The following is a 14,634-nucleotide window of genomic DNA, read 5'->3' on the forward strand; positions in this document are numbered from 1 at the left end:
GCATATTCTGTCTGATTACTTCCCTGATGAGAACTTTCTGTGATTTTCCACTGCTCGTGCGCGCGCTCGCTCGCTCGCTCTCTCTCTCTCTCTCTCTCTCTCTCTCTCTTTTTTTTTCCCTTTGTGGTACTGAGGTTAAGCCCAGGGGCATTCTACCCTCGAGCTACACCCTTAGGCCTATTTTATTTTTATTTGGAAACAGGGTCTCACTAGGTTGATGAGAATCTTACTGCTTGCTGAGGCTGTCCTGGGACCTGTGATCCTCCTGTCTCAGCCTCCCCAGTACTAGGACTACAGGTGTGCGCCCCAAGCCCCGGCCTCTCCACTGCTCTTGAGATAAAGTAGAGCCTCTTACTGTGGTCTGTGAGGCCTGTGATAGCCAACCCCTACCAACCTCTTTATCCATTTTCTATCCCTTCCCCCTAAATTTTAACACATTGGTCCTCTTATCTGTCCTTGAAAATGCCAAGTTCAGGGCCTCAGTCCCTACTGTCCCCTACCTGAAACTCCACACATACCCGGCTCTTCATGGCTAGATCCTTCCCATTCACTAGTGTTGACTCAACTGTTACCTCAGAGCGGACTTCCTTGGTTCTCACATCTAAAATAACATGCTTTCTTCCTTCTTTCTCTTACTATATTAAGTAAGTGAAGTTAGGGTTCCCTGTTTGACAAAAGGGAGAAACAAGTTCAGAGAGGGACAGCCTGTTCATGTCCAAATCTTTGGGACCTATGGCCTCTCTGAAGCCCAGCCCTGTGCCTCCCTTGGCAGGATCTTCACCAAGGTGGTGCTGGAGGCACCGCTTATCACCGAGAGTGCCTTGGAAGTGATTCGCAAGTACTGCGAGGACGAGGTGAGGGCAGGCCGCGTGAGGCAGACAGGGCTCAGCCTTGCATGGGGTAGCAGGAGGGCCAGGACCTGCCTAACTGACCCTCGGGAGGCGAGAGAGACGAATCCCAAAGGTGCACCCAGCAGGCTGAGCTCTGGTACTCCCTCCTGCCACAGAGCCGCACCTACCTGGGCATGTCCACGCTCCGAGACCTCATCTTCAAGCGCCCGTCTCGCCAATTCCAGTACCTGCATGTCCTCCTGGACCTCAGCTCCCATGAGAAGGACAAGGTGATTCCTGCGTCACACTGGGCTTACATGGTCAGCAGTTTCCAGAGGCCTTCCCCTGTCCCCAGCAGCCAGCCCAGCCTCATCCACAGTCCTCTGAAAATGTTCAGAGGGTACCAACCAGTAGGGGAGTCAGTGTGGCCACAGGCTGAGAAGACAGGTGCTAGGTGTCAGGAACAGTAGCATGGTGGAGCTCTGGGCGGGGTCAAGAGAAGTAGTTCAAGGAAGGCTTCCTGGAGGAGGGCACTTGCCCCCTGAGACCTGACCTGAGATGTGAGTAGGCACTGTGCCCTAGGCAGGGCAGCTGTGCACATGCCATGGTTGATGAGGGCCCTTGACCCATCCTGCTCCAGCCCTTTGTCAGACTCAGCCTAGCAGCATGCTCTTGTCAACAGACCTTTGCTGTCCTTTCCCTGGCCCTGTGGTTTGTTTTTTTTGTTGTTTTTTTTTAGTGGTACTGGGGTTCCTGGAAGCCCTTCTACCTCCGGGATACACTCTGACGGGCTACATTCCCAGACCTATTTTTTTTTACTTTTTTAATGTGGAAACAGGGTCTCTTAAGCCAGCGAGGCTGGCTCCGAACCAGCGCGATCCTCCTGTCTCAGCCTCCCGAGCACGGGGATTACAAGCATGCGCCACCATGCCCGGCCCTGGCCCTGTGCTTTTGGGGACAGAGTCGTGCCTGAGACCAGACCCTGTTTGCACAGCTCCCGGCAGATGGTGTCTGAGCAGAATAGATTTAGCCAGCACCAGGCTTTCCAGGCAGTGGGGAGCTTAATGTGCCAAGTTTTGAAGCCAGGAAGACTTGGCAGGGAGCATCACTTTTGAGGAACTGAGGAAAGCTTAGCCTGCCCAGAGTATAGTGAGTCTGGTGCAGAGGGGTGAGAGACTGGCCCTGCTGGAGCCAGGGAGCCTCTCCCTGGGCCAGTAACAAGCCCAGGCGCAGGTCACCACTGCACTAGATTGCTTTTTTTTTTGCTTTTTTTTTTTTTTTTGGTGTGTGTGTGTGTGTGTGTGTGGTACTGGGGGTGTAACCCAGAGGCTTTCTACCTCCGGGCTATACTCCCAGACCTATTTTATACTTTATTTGGAAACAGGGTCTCACTAAGTTGCTGAGAGCCTCACTAAGTAGCTGAGGCTGGCTTTGAACTTGTGCAATCCTCCTGTCTCAGCCTCCCAAGTGCTGGTCTTTTTTTTTTTTTTTTTTTTTTGGGGGATTGAGCCTAGAGGCATTCTACCTCCAAGCTACACCCAGCCCTTTATATTTTTTACTTTCAAACAGGGTCTCATTAAGTTGATTAGGCACTTGGCTAAGTTACTAAGGTTGGCCTTGAACCTGGGATTCTCCTATCTCAGGATGATGGGCGTGCACTGTGATGTCCAGCTCGGACCTTTCTGGAGCTGCGCTTTCACGCTAGTGCTGTTCAGTAGATCCCTTCCCCAGACCCACCAGCCTTTGCACATTGTCTACTCTTCCTCAGGTGCGCTCTCAAGCGCTGCTGTTCATTAAGCGCATGTATGAGAAGGAGCAGCTGCGAGAGTATGTGGAGAAATTTGCCCTCAACTACCTGCAGCTCTTGGTTCACCCCAACCCACCGTCTGTGCTGTTTGGAGCTGACAAGGACACAGGTGTGGTGCGGGTTCATCAGATACCCTTGCTGGGCCTGCTAGTGGAGACAGCCAGACAGTAAGGACAGGGCCCATGGTGCTGGGAAAGTAGCCAGGGACAGAGAGGGTTGGGGGGTGTGGAGGACAAGGAGAACGAGCCAGTGCTGGGCCCAGAAAGAGCCATATCAGGCTAGGTCCCTAAAAAGCCCCAACACCTCCAGAATTACAGACGGGGGACCCGGGCCCCATGTGAACGGACCTTACGTGGGAGGCTTGGGATTGTGATGAGAGGCACAGGCCTGTGAGGTGGCTGGCACAGTGTGGCATTGTGGGCCCCAGGCTGCACCGCTTCTTACCAGTACCTATAGGTAATGCCAAGTGAGGAGCTGGGGCTCATCCTGAGGCCACAGGCAGTTTAGGCAGCTCTCAGTCAGGGCCAGGGCCAGAAGTGCACTTTAAAAAGATCCCACAGTCACCTGTGGCTTGAGGATCAGCAGGAGGTAGGGAGTCCTCATCCTGCCCCACTTCTGAGGCCATTTGCTTCTCAGTCCTGGCTGCCTCCTCTGCCTGCCTGCCTGTTTGAGAAGGGACAGACCCTCGGGCTTGGGGAGGAGCATGTGGGTAAGTGTAATGCTTGACCCTGTCCCGCCAGAGGTGGCGGCGCCCTGGACCGAGGAGACGGTGAAGCAGTGTCTGTACCTCTACCTGGCCCTCCTGCCCCAGAACCACAAGCTGATCCACGAGCTGGCTGCTGTGTACACTGAGGCCATCGCCGACATCAAGCGGACAGTGCTGAGGGTCATTGAGCAGCCGGTGAGGCCCCTGAGCCCACAGGCCCTGCCTACCTCTGCATGTGCTTAGTGCAAGGTGCTGTCAGCCTGGCCTGTGGCTCTGTAGCCCTTGGGTGGCTGTTCCTTGAGCCTGGTGTTAGACTGACCTGGGTGCATGTTCTGCCTCTTCCTTTTTCACTGTGACTTTGGAGCCCTTCAGTGAGAACAAGGGGTGTCATCCCCCAGCAGTTGCAAGGAGTCCCTGACCTTGTGCACATCAGCATCTGTGCCACTCACTGATGAGCTGGCCTTCCCCTTGATGCTAATGGGAAGCTTAGCTGTCATTGTGTAACAGTGTCCTTCCTGTTCTTTCACTCGAGCCACAGGGCTGCCCTCACAGGAAGCAACTCTGTGGCAGACCAACACCTGTAGCTTGGAATGTCTGCCCTCCACTTTGCAGTGGAACTGAAACTACTTTATACACCTCATCTCTGCGTAGACTTTTATTAAACTCCCAATAGAAACAAAGGGAGAGAGTGGTATGTTTATTCACACATATATGCCTCCTAGGCTTGGTGGTGGTCTTACCTGCAAAATGGGAATGACGAGCTTATTGGATGAAGCAGGTGTTGATGCCATTTTAAAAATGAGCCAATTGTAGTTTGCGAAAAAGGGCCCAGTGGACTTGAGTGCCTAGGATACCAGAATAGCCAAAAGTGTTGATTGAGCAAAGGGAGCCTGACGCCTGCTCTCTGCATGTGGCTCTGGAAGCTACCGCATGCTGAGCACACTTGGCATTCACCAAAATGGGGTGGTAACAGTCACAAGAGGGACAGGAGCCAGGAAAGCCTTTCCAAGGAGGTGAAGCCCAGGTTGGCACTAAAGGCCAGGCTAGGGCCAGACGTGGTGTGTCTGTAATCCCAGTACTTGGGAGGCTGAGACAGGAGGATCACAAGTTTGCCTCAGCAACTTGGTGGGATCCTATTTCAAATAAAAAAGAAGCCGGGCGTGCTGGTGTACCCTTGTAATCCCAGCATTTAGGAGGCTGAGACTGGAGGATCGTGGTCCACAGACAGCCTCAGCTACTTGGTGAGGCCCTTTGCAACTCAGTGAGACCCGGTTTCAAAATAAAGAATAAAAAATAGGGCAGGGGGTGTAGCTCAGAGGTCAAATGCCCCTGGGTTCCGTCCCCAGACCCGCAAAACAAAAAAAAAGTTTAGGCTATATTTGAGGCAGCAAAAGAGGAGGGAGGAAACCAGCATGGCCAAGGAACTGGAGGAAACTCGGCTGATCTTAGGTGAAAAAGATGGAGTACTCTGAACCACGTGCCCTCACCTCCCCACATTTCTCCCAGTTCTCAGCTCTGTCATCTGTGCTTACCCCTGGTCTCAGCATCTCCCCCTCCCGCTCTACTGAGACCCTGGCCTTCCTGAGCTTTCGCCTGATATGTCCTGATTCTGCTTCTAGATTCGAGGAATGGGCATGAACTCACCGGAGCTGCTTCTGCTGGTGGAAAACTGCCCCAAAGGAGCAGAAACACTGGTCACCCGGTGCCTGCACAGCCTCACAGATAAAGGTGCCTAGGGACTCCCCCTCTTCATCTCTTTTCTCTACTTCTTCCCAACCCTTGGGATCAGATTTTTTTTTTTTTTTAATGGTGGTACTAGGGGTGGAACCCAGGGACTTTGCTACCTCTGGGCTATACTCCTATACTTTATTTGGAAACAGGGTCTCACTAAGTAGCTGAGAGCCTCACTAAGTGGCTGAGGCTGGCTTCAAACCTGTGCAATCCTCCTGTCTCAGCCTCCCAAGCTCTGGAATTACAAGCGTGCGCCACCACACACGGCCTGGAGATCAGAATTTTGATTCTCCAACCACTAAATTTGTGGGTCTCTCCCACCCTAGGGCTTCAGTTTCTCTATCTAGAGCAGCGTGGCACTAACTGCATGTGAAAAGCCAGGGCCACAGACCCCTGCTCTGAAGTGGAATACTCCCACTGGTGCTTACCTTTATCTCCACCCCCAACTCTGCGTCCTGCTCCTCTCCCTGCAGTCCCGCCTTCCCCGGAGCTGGTGAAGCGGGTGAGGGACCTCTACCACAAGCGGCTGCCCGACGTCCGCTTCCTCATCCCGGTGCTCAATGGTCTGGAGAAGGTACGAGTGGCTGTCTGGCACAGTAGTGGGCAAAGGCCAATAGGGGAAGGTGGGGACAATGTGGCCTGTGGTCAGAGGCCCAGGTCCCCACGTGAAGTGCCAGACCAGTACTGCCTCGGCCCTGCTGGCCTCAGGCAGAGCCTCACTTCTCACCTGTCATTGAGCGCAGTGACATCCTGAGGCCTGCGTTGCACTACAGGGGCATTGGCATGCTCAGGATGTGGACACTCCCCCTCAGGTCTCGCCCTGAAGGGCTGCGGGGCCTCGGGCGGGCCTCCTCTCTGCCTGGAGGGTGGTGAGGATGGTGCTGTCCACTTGCACACCTGCAGGGGGCTGGCAGAGGAGAGAGGAGGGTGCACCCTAAGTGTGGGAGCCTTTCCCCTGGCAAGCAAGTGGGGGCACATCTGACCCGCCACCCCTTCTCTCTCCTTCCTGTAGAAGGAGGTGATCCAGGCCCTGCCTAAACTCATCAAGCTCAACCCCATCGTGGTGAAGGAGGTCTTCAACCGCCTGCTGGGCACCCAGCACGGTAGGTGAGGGCCCGGCCCTCAGTTTCCCCTCCAGGTGGTGGAGTGGGAGGTGAGATGGGAGTGCCTGGAGGCTTTGTGCTGCCTCCTCAGGGAGAGAGGACAGACACATCCTGCTCCCTGCAGGGCCATCTGGCCTGGGCCTGACGTGTGCTATAGCTCCCAGGCCTTCCTTGATTCCTCCTCAGATCTTGCCTGAATCTCTCAAGCAGTGGGCTGGGACATTGGGATATTTGGTCTGACATGATAAAAAGGAACAAAAGAAAAACTACCAAGTAATGTAGGATGGATTCCCAGCTCGTCACACTGTAGCCTCAGATGGCAACACACACACACACACACACACACACACACACACAGAGAGAGAGAGAGAGAGAGAGAGAGAGAGAGAGAGAGAGAGAGAGAGAGTGAGAGTGTGAGTGAGTGTCTGGGACTGTCCAGTAGCAGAGGACCACCTCCCCAGCCTTTTTCCTTCCGTCCTTGGTCCCCTGGTGCAGTGGAGGACTCTGGCCACTTTCCCTTAAGTCCATTGCATGGCTTGGCTTGGCATGCAGTACCCGTGAGCATCTGGGCCTTGCCGGAGTTTGTGCTGGGAGCCCGGCCTGGTCCTCACCCTACCTTTGTGCTGGTCCTCACCCTATCTTTGGAGTGCACAGCCCAACAAGGGTGGGACGCCAGGGTGGGGAAGTGGCAGAGTGGGTGAGGACCTCAGGCCACTTCATTCAGTTCCTCCCCCAGCCCTTCTGAAGAAGAAAGTGCTCACCTGCATTTGCCACCCTTCAGGCTGGGAAACTTGAATACCTGTTCACCTAGGCCTCCCCGCTGTCCCCACCCCTCCCACCAATACAGGCGAGGGGAACTCAGCTCTGTCCCCCTTGAACCCTGGCGAGCTCCTGATTGCATTGCACAACATTGACTCTGTGAAGTGCGACATGAAATCCATCATCAAAGGTGAGGTGCCCCTACCCCGCTTCGATGGCCCAACTAGGGGGCAGAGCCTCAGACACCCATGTAGTCCTGGTGTTTAGCCACATTGAAGACTGTCCTCCTGCAGCTCTCCTCAGAGCTCTGAGAGCCACTCGCTCCCGTCCCTGCCCCAAGGCCTGCCTATCCCAGCCCGCCCCCTTCCTGCCTCCACACAGACACGATGTGCCTCCTGTGCACCCGCGGGCAGCCCTAGGGAAGGAGGGGAGCCCTCCCCCACCCCTGGGGCAGGCAGAAGCAGAGCCATTGTGAGAGATGCCCAGAGGCCACAGCAGAGCAGATGGGCCCAGGGCCAGCTGGCCCCAAGGTGAGGCTGCAGAACCTGCAGCCACTCCCTGCCCAGCCCTGCTGGGCCAGGCCCTCCTTAATGCCCACCGGCCTGCTCCTGTTGACCTCTGTCTTTACTTGGTAAGTATGGCAACTTCCACTTGTAGACATGAATCAAGAATTTCAGAGAGATTAAGTAACTTGTTCAGGACCACACAGGCTGGAGTGATGTCCTGGAAAACACAGAATCTGAACTAATGTGGACCTGAGTTGTAAGTTTTTACTGCCCAAGCACCCAGAGTCTCAGGACAGCCCCCCACCTGAGAAAGGCCACTTGCCTACAGCCCTCCCCAGAGCCCTCTGCTCCCTCCCTCCCTGAGTTTCTGGGTCAGAAGCCCTCCTGGGCCAGGGAGGTGGAGGCCCTACCCCCACCCTCTGTTTTGGAGACAGCTGCCCTTGATTCCTCTTTGAATCTTGGGGTGGGGAGCATCCTCTCTGTGCAGCTTTGTTTCATGTTCTAGCATGAAGTAGCTTCTGCAGTGACTCTTCTCCCAGCCCTGCTTAGCACTTCTCAGAAATGTCTAGGACAGGAGGTGAGCTTGTGAAGCTGTGGCACTGAGGAGGCACCGAGTCCTCTAAAGGAAGGGCGGGGGGAGAATAGGTCTTGAAGTTCCAGTCCAGGAGTATAGTCTAGGCTGCCTCACACTCCACCTCCCTGTCTTCTGGGGACGTCCTGAGCCACCGATGCTCTACCACTGAGCCCCGAGATACACTGAGGAAAGTTCTTGCCCATTCCCAAGGGCAGGGTGCTCATTTGGTTTGCAGCTCTCTCCACACTTTGTGTGTGTGTGTGTGTAGTACTGGAGATTAAACCCAGGGACATTCTACCTCCAGGCTATACCTTCAGCCCTATTTTAGTTTTGAATCTGTTTCATTAAGGTAGGCATGGTGATACATGCCTGTAATCCTAGTATTTGCGAGCCTGAGACAGGAGGGTCACAGGTTCAAAGACAACCTCAATAACTTAGTCAAACTAGCCGGGCATGGTGGCTCACACTTATAATCCCAGCATTCGGGATCCTGAGACCAGAGGATCCTAGTTTGTGGACAGCCTCAGCTACTTAGTGAGGCCCTCCGCAACTCAGGGAGACCTGCTTTCAAAATAAAGAATAAAAAGTAGGGCAGAGGGTGTAGCTCAGAGGTCATATGCCCCTGGGTTCCATCCCCTGACCCACACACACAAAAAATAAATAAATAAATAAATAAATAAAAACTTAGTGAAACTTTCTGCAGTCTAGCTAGACCCTGTTTCAAAAAAAGAAAAAAAAAGAAAAAAGGACAGGGAGTGTAGCTAGAGGTAGAATACCTCTGGCTTCAATCTCCATTGCCACCAAAAAAAAAAAAGTCTGGCTAGGTTGATGAGTCTCACTGTGTGCTGAGGCTGGTTTTGAACTTGTGATCCTTCTGTCTTAGCCTCCCAAATATTGGGATTATAGGTTGCACCACCTTGCTTGGCTGTTTGCAGACCTTTTGAGGGGATTGGCAGACACCACTACATCCACTAAGGCTCATGGACCCAGAATAGAAGCCTTGGGTGGGGCTGTTGTATTACCTGGAAGAACCTTGGCCCAGGGGGCCTGGCCAGGAGTCACATAGGCAACCAGCAGGCAGGCCCTGGAGTTGTCAGCAGGGCTTACTCTTTACATTCCCACTCAACCCAGCCTGGCCCAGAGCACTTTCTGCTTGGGTCCTATGGTCCTAGCTGCACCAGCACCCCTACCTCATGAGCCAAACTAAGGAGTCTGGCCTCCTGTGCATATTGGCACCTCAGCATCCTGCCAGTTGCTCCCCCATACACCTGTAGCCAAAGAGAGCAATGTGGGGGGGGGGATCCCTGAGCCAGGTGTGGTGCTGCACACTTGTAATCCCAGCACTTGGGAGGCTGTGACAGCTCAGCTACTTAGTGAGGCCCTGTTTAAAAAATGAAGAATAAAATAGGGCTGGGGGTATAGCTCAGAGATAGAATGCCCCTGGGTTCAATCCCCAGTACCAAAAAGAACAAAAAAAGGATCTCCAAGTCTGGGGTCCCAGGCTATGGACTTCCCTACCACCACCCCCTTGAGATGCTTGGGATGGAAAGCACCTGCTCTGCCTCCTCTGTAACCAGACCCATTATCAGTGAGCTGTTCCACACTTGAGAAAACTCACTCAACACTGGTCAGTCCATCCTGAGTGGTGCTGGGGACAGGACAGAGGTGGCGACAGCCTTGGCCCTGTTCCCCCAGGGCTCAGGGTCTAGGCAGGGAGAAGAGCTGTCAGAGGACAGGGCCATAACCAGGTGGGGCAGATGAGAAGGGTTAGGCGGCTACAGATGCCAAGGCTGTTTCCTCCTAGAAACAGCTGAGCTGAGCTCACTGGAGCCCAGGGCTGAGGAAAGGGCCTGACAGATGAGTTCAGGTTGTAAACATGGGAGACCCCGGCTGCCCCTGAATGTCTTCTGGGCCTCAGTGGGAATTTGGCTTTGATCCATTGAGGTCCTGTGAAGGGAGGAGAGATCACTGAGCTTTTGGGAGACCCTACAAGCTGCTGTGTGAAGAGTGGGTTAGAAGCCAGGCATGGTAACACACGCTTGTAATCCCAGCATTTGGAGGCTGAGACCGGAGGATCGCAGTTCACGGACAGCCTCAGCTACTTAGCGAGGCCCTTTGCAACTCAGTGAGACCCTGTTTCAAAAATAAAAAAGACTTTATAAATATAGGCCAGGCATGGTGGTGCATGCTTGTAATCCCCGCGCTTGGGAGGCGGAGACAGGAGGATCGCTCAGGTTCGAAGCCAGCCTTGCTGGCTTAAGAGACCCTGTTTCCAAATAAAAATATAAAATAGGTCTGGGAGTGTAGCCTGGAGCTAGACGAGCTTCCAGGAACCCCTGTACCACCATAATAATAATAATAATAATAATAATAATAATAATAATAATAATAACTTAAATATGGGGCTGGGGGTATAGCTCAGAGGTACAATGCCCCTGGGTTCCACCCCCAGTACCACACACACACACACACACACACACACACACACACACACACACACACACACACAAAGTGGGTTAGAGGCTGAGCAGAACTCGGCTTAGGGGTCCCTTCTCTGGCCTTCAGGCAACAGGACAGGCAGGACCCATAGGCCTGGCCTTGGGGAGGGAGAGGGCGCCTGGTGCCTCCTCAGTTTCCAGCAAGCCCTCCCCCGTTCCTCTGCCTCTCCAGAGCCTCGTCCCCATCTTCTGTAATGCCTCCCTCTTCCCTTCTTGGGCCTTCCAGCTCCTTAAAGCATCACCCCCTTCTCCATTAGCCTCTCACGGATTGGGGGGCCTCTCTTCTGGCTCAATAAAGACTTCCTGATTGACACGCACATGGCAAGTGGTGTTTGGGGAAGGTGGGCTTCACAGGCAACTTCTGGGGTCTCCCCATTAATACTGGGTAGGGAAAGCAGCACCACTCCTTGGGGAGCAGAGCCCATTCTGGTTGCTCATGTTTTGCCATCCTCAGGGTCCTGGCACTGGGTGCTGATCCAGGTGGGTCATCCTATTTCCCAGCCTCATCCCTGGTCCCTCCTCTTGTTATTATTCTACTGACCTTCCCTGTGTCTCCCCACACATGCCTAAGCCTGGTGGCCCTCATCATCCTGGCACAAGCACAAGCCCTGTGCCTTCTAGTGGAGGAGTACCTCCTGTCGCCTTTAGAGAGGCCTCTAGAAGTCAGTATGGCTGGAGGTGCACTGTCACTCCTGAGAAGCCAGAGAGGGGCCCCAGGGGGTTGACAACATGTCTGTCCTGGCCCAGCTTTTCCCAGGGCTGCCCTCAAAGGAAGAGCCCAGGTGTCCCCGCTGCACCCAGGATGGGGCTTCCAGGAGTTGACGTGTCTTCTCCTTTGCACCAAGCCCATGGGCTTCCATGCCCTTACAAAGTGGCCTTCTGGGGCCAGGGTGGTAAAGCCAGGCAGTTCCTCCCCTCCTGGGGGCAGTGGGGCTGAGGCTCTCTGAGGGGGTTGGGATACCCATTTCCAGCAGCAGCTGGGCAAAGAGGACAGGCCCACTCTCCGCTCCTCGCAGCCACCAACCTGTGCTTTGCGGAGCGGAATGTATACACGTCGGAGGTGCTGGCCGTGGTGATGCAGCAGCTGATGGAGCAGAGCCCCCTGCCCATGCTGCTCATGAGGACCGTCATCCAGTCCCTGACCATGTACCCCCGCCTGGGGGGCTTCGTCATGAACATCCTGTCCCGCCTCATCATGAAGCAGGTAACCACACCTTGCTAGGCAGCCCAGGTCCCAGGCAGCTGAGGCAGAACGGGTCCTTTCTCGCCTGCGGCCTCCCTTCCCCCAGGGAGCCTGGCTGGAGGTAGGCTCTTGAAACTCCTCCAGTGGCCACAGGGTGGTGAGGAGGCAGCTAGGTGGTAGGAGCAGTGTAGGCTGTATGGGGTGCACCACCGTAGAGGCATAGCTGCCCCTTTTCTTCCACCACCATGCACCTGGCCAGGACACAGCACAGCTGAAAGATGGTCTAGTTCTCAGATTAGTAACTAGGGCTTTTAGAATACCATAACAAGGTGGGCACGTGGCACAACACCTGCAATCCGAGCTGTCTAAACCGAGGCAAGAGGATTGCGGGTTTGGGGCCACACCCTTTGGGGTATGGTGTGGAGCCTCATTCAGAAGGCTGAGACAGGAGGATTGCAGTTCATAGACAGCTTCAGTTAATTAGCGAGGCCCTTTGCAACTCAGTGAGACCCTGTTTCATAACGAATTAAAAAATAGAGCTGGGGGGTATAGCTTGGAAATAGAATACCCCTGGGTTCTATACCCAGGACTGCAAAAAGGGAGGGGGTTGGGGCAGCACCCTTCAGGGTGTGGTGGTACATGCTTGTAATCCCAGTACTTGGGAGTCTGAGACAGAAGGAGCATGGTTTGAGGACAGCCTTAGCTACTTAGTGAGGCCCTCACAACTTTGTGAGACCCTGTTTCCAAATAATAAGGGGGGCTAGTAGTGTAGCTCAGAGATAGAATGCCTCTGGGTTCTGCCCCTAGTACCATAAAAAATGGGGGTTTGGGGATGTAGCTTAATGGCAGTGTGCCTGCCTAGTATATATGAGGTCTTGAATTCCATCCCCAGTACCATCACCACCCAAAGGAGGAAAAAAAAAAAAAAAGACCTACCAAGTGAAACAAAAAAGGCCAAGCAGCCCAGAAGCTGCTGCTTTTCACCATCTGACTGAGGCTTCGTGTGGAATCCGGCCGACCTGGGTCCACATTTCCGCCCACTGTCCTGTGACCCTGGGCAAGTCCCTGCCCCTCCTTGCCTTGACATCAGCCTTGCTGATGTCACCCTCTAGAGTCTGCTGTGAGAACAGCATGAGCTGGTTCTCACCCGGCCCTGAGCCAGGGAGAGCCTCAGGAAAGAGGGTGCTCAGGGCTTCCTTCTCTCCAAGTTACCCTCATGTTCTAGCTGCGTGGACCGTGAATGTAGAGCTCTCCGGGGGAGAGGGAGGCCAGAGCTGTGTGGAGCCCAAAGGAATCTCAGGTGGGAGCTGGGCCCTGCTACAGCGAGGCCTTTCTCCCAGTGTCTGGGCTGGGTGGCTGCCTGCAGCCCCTACAACAGCTCCTTCCCTGCCTGGTCTAGGTGTGGAAGTACCCCAAAGTATGGGAGGGCTTCATCAAGTGCTGCCAGCGAACCAAGCCCCAGAGCTTCCAAGTCATCCTGCAGCTACCGCCCCAGCAGCTTGGAGCTGTGTTTGACAAGTGCCCGGAGCTCCGGGAGCCCCTGCTAGCCCACGTGCGCTCCTTCACCCCCCACCAGGTACCCCAGCTGTGGGCGGGCAGCCCTGCAGGGCAGCAGGGGTTGGGCAGAGGGGAGCCCTGCCAAGCCGCAGGCCAGGAGCCGTAGTGGGGTCTGGGGTCTCCAAGCCAGAGCTCTCCACAGTGCGTCCTCCTGATCTTCACTTAGCAAGCGCACATCCCCAATTCCATCATGACCATCTTGGAGGCCAGTGGCAAGCAGGAGCCGGAAGCCAAGGAGGCACCTGCAGGGCCCCTGGAAGAGGTGAGGGCCCTGCTGCCCACCCCTGGGCCTCCCGAGCCCCACTCTCCCACTGGGAACCAGCCAGGGCCTGCTGCTTCCTGTGGCTGGAGAGGCTCCGGTACCTGAGCCACCTCTGCGCCTAAAAGCAGACCCCCGCGGAAGGGGCGTGGGGTGTGGACAGCCGCCCTTCCTCCCTGTGCCCACAGCGCAAAGGTGCTGACCTGTGCACTCTTGCATTTCGTGGCAAGGTGGTCTCTGCTTCCTTTTCCCATCCTCTGAGATCAGTGTCCTGATCTCTGTGTGTGCCCCTCCCGCCCCAGGATGACCTGGAGCCCCTGGCACTGGCCCCAGCCCCAGCTCCCCGGCCCCCGCAGGACCTCATTGGCCTGCGGCTGGCCCAGGAGAAGGCCTTAAAGCGGCAGCTGGAGGAGGAGCAGAAGCTGAAGCCTGGAGGCGTGGTAGCACCCACCTCTTCTTCGTCCTCGGTGGCCCGGCTGGGCCCTCCCCCAGCAGCGGAGGAAGCCATGGATTTCCGGGAAGAGGGGCCTGAGTGCGAGGCCCCGGCCATCTTCATCAGCATGGATGACGACTCCGGCCTGACGGAGGCCGCACTCCTGGACTCTAGTCTTGAGGGGCCCCTGCCTAAGGTAGGGGTGACAACCGAGTGCAAAGGAAGAATCAAGGCCCCAGTGGTAACGGGGCGGGGCAAGGATGAGGACTCCACTCTTGACCTGTTGTCCCTTGCCTTCTACCACCAGGAGGCCGCAGTGGGCGGCTTGACCTCGAAGGAGGAGCGGAGCCCCCAGACCCTTGCCCCTGCTGGGGAAGACCACACCAAGACCCCCAGCCCGGCCACTGAGGACACTGGGGAGCCGGAGACCAAGGGGAACAGCTGACGGGCTTTGGGAGTGGAGTGGGGGGCAAGGGTGGGGCTGACAGGTGCTTTGCCTTAAAAAAATAAAGGAGAAAGCAGTCCGCACATAAGCGCCTCCACTCTTTGCTGCCTCCCGCGCCCGGGATGCTCCTGGCGCGCATGCGCCTGCGGGGCGCCACCCTGGTAACGGCTCGCTTCCCCGATCCTGAGAGCCCGCAGCGGGAGACTCCTACGGGCGACTGGTCTGGCAGCCTGTCTGCAAGCC

At 55.4% G+C, this 14,634-nt stretch overlaps 1 protein-coding gene across 1 annotated transcript in view; it reads left to right on the forward strand.

The window, feature by feature from the left end:
* SYMPK (symplekin scaffold protein) overlaps window positions 1-14,391 on the forward strand; it is a gene marked incomplete at its 3' end in the record, with an annotated part of 32,619 nt that extends 18,228 nt beyond the window's left edge. The window contains exons 14-26 of the mRNA XM_080702759.1: window positions 773-854; window positions 1,007-1,120; window positions 2,599-2,746; window positions 3,378-3,538; window positions 4,963-5,071; window positions 5,548-5,648; window positions 6,087-6,177; window positions 7,025-7,126; window positions 11,531-11,718; window positions 13,097-13,273; window positions 13,421-13,516; window positions 13,816-14,142; window positions 14,254-14,391. Coding sequence (XP_080558885.1) covers window positions 773-854; window positions 1,007-1,120; window positions 2,599-2,746; window positions 3,378-3,538; window positions 4,963-5,071; window positions 5,548-5,648; window positions 6,087-6,177; window positions 7,025-7,126; window positions 11,531-11,718; window positions 13,097-13,273; window positions 13,421-13,516; window positions 13,816-14,142; window positions 14,254-14,391 — 1,834 coding nt within the window. The remainder of the gene's footprint in view (window positions 1-772; window positions 855-1,006; window positions 1,121-2,598; window positions 2,747-3,377; window positions 3,539-4,962; window positions 5,072-5,547; window positions 5,649-6,086; window positions 6,178-7,024; window positions 7,127-11,530; window positions 11,719-13,096; window positions 13,274-13,420; window positions 13,517-13,815; window positions 14,143-14,253) is intronic.
* Between the last annotated feature and the right edge of the window lie 243 nt (window positions 14,392-14,634).

Source organism: Muscardinus avellanarius, assembly GCF_963383645.1.
Source record: "Muscardinus avellanarius genome assembly, chromosome: 10".
Classification (NCBI taxonomy): Eukaryota; Metazoa; Chordata; class Mammalia; order Rodentia; family Gliridae; genus Muscardinus; species Muscardinus avellanarius.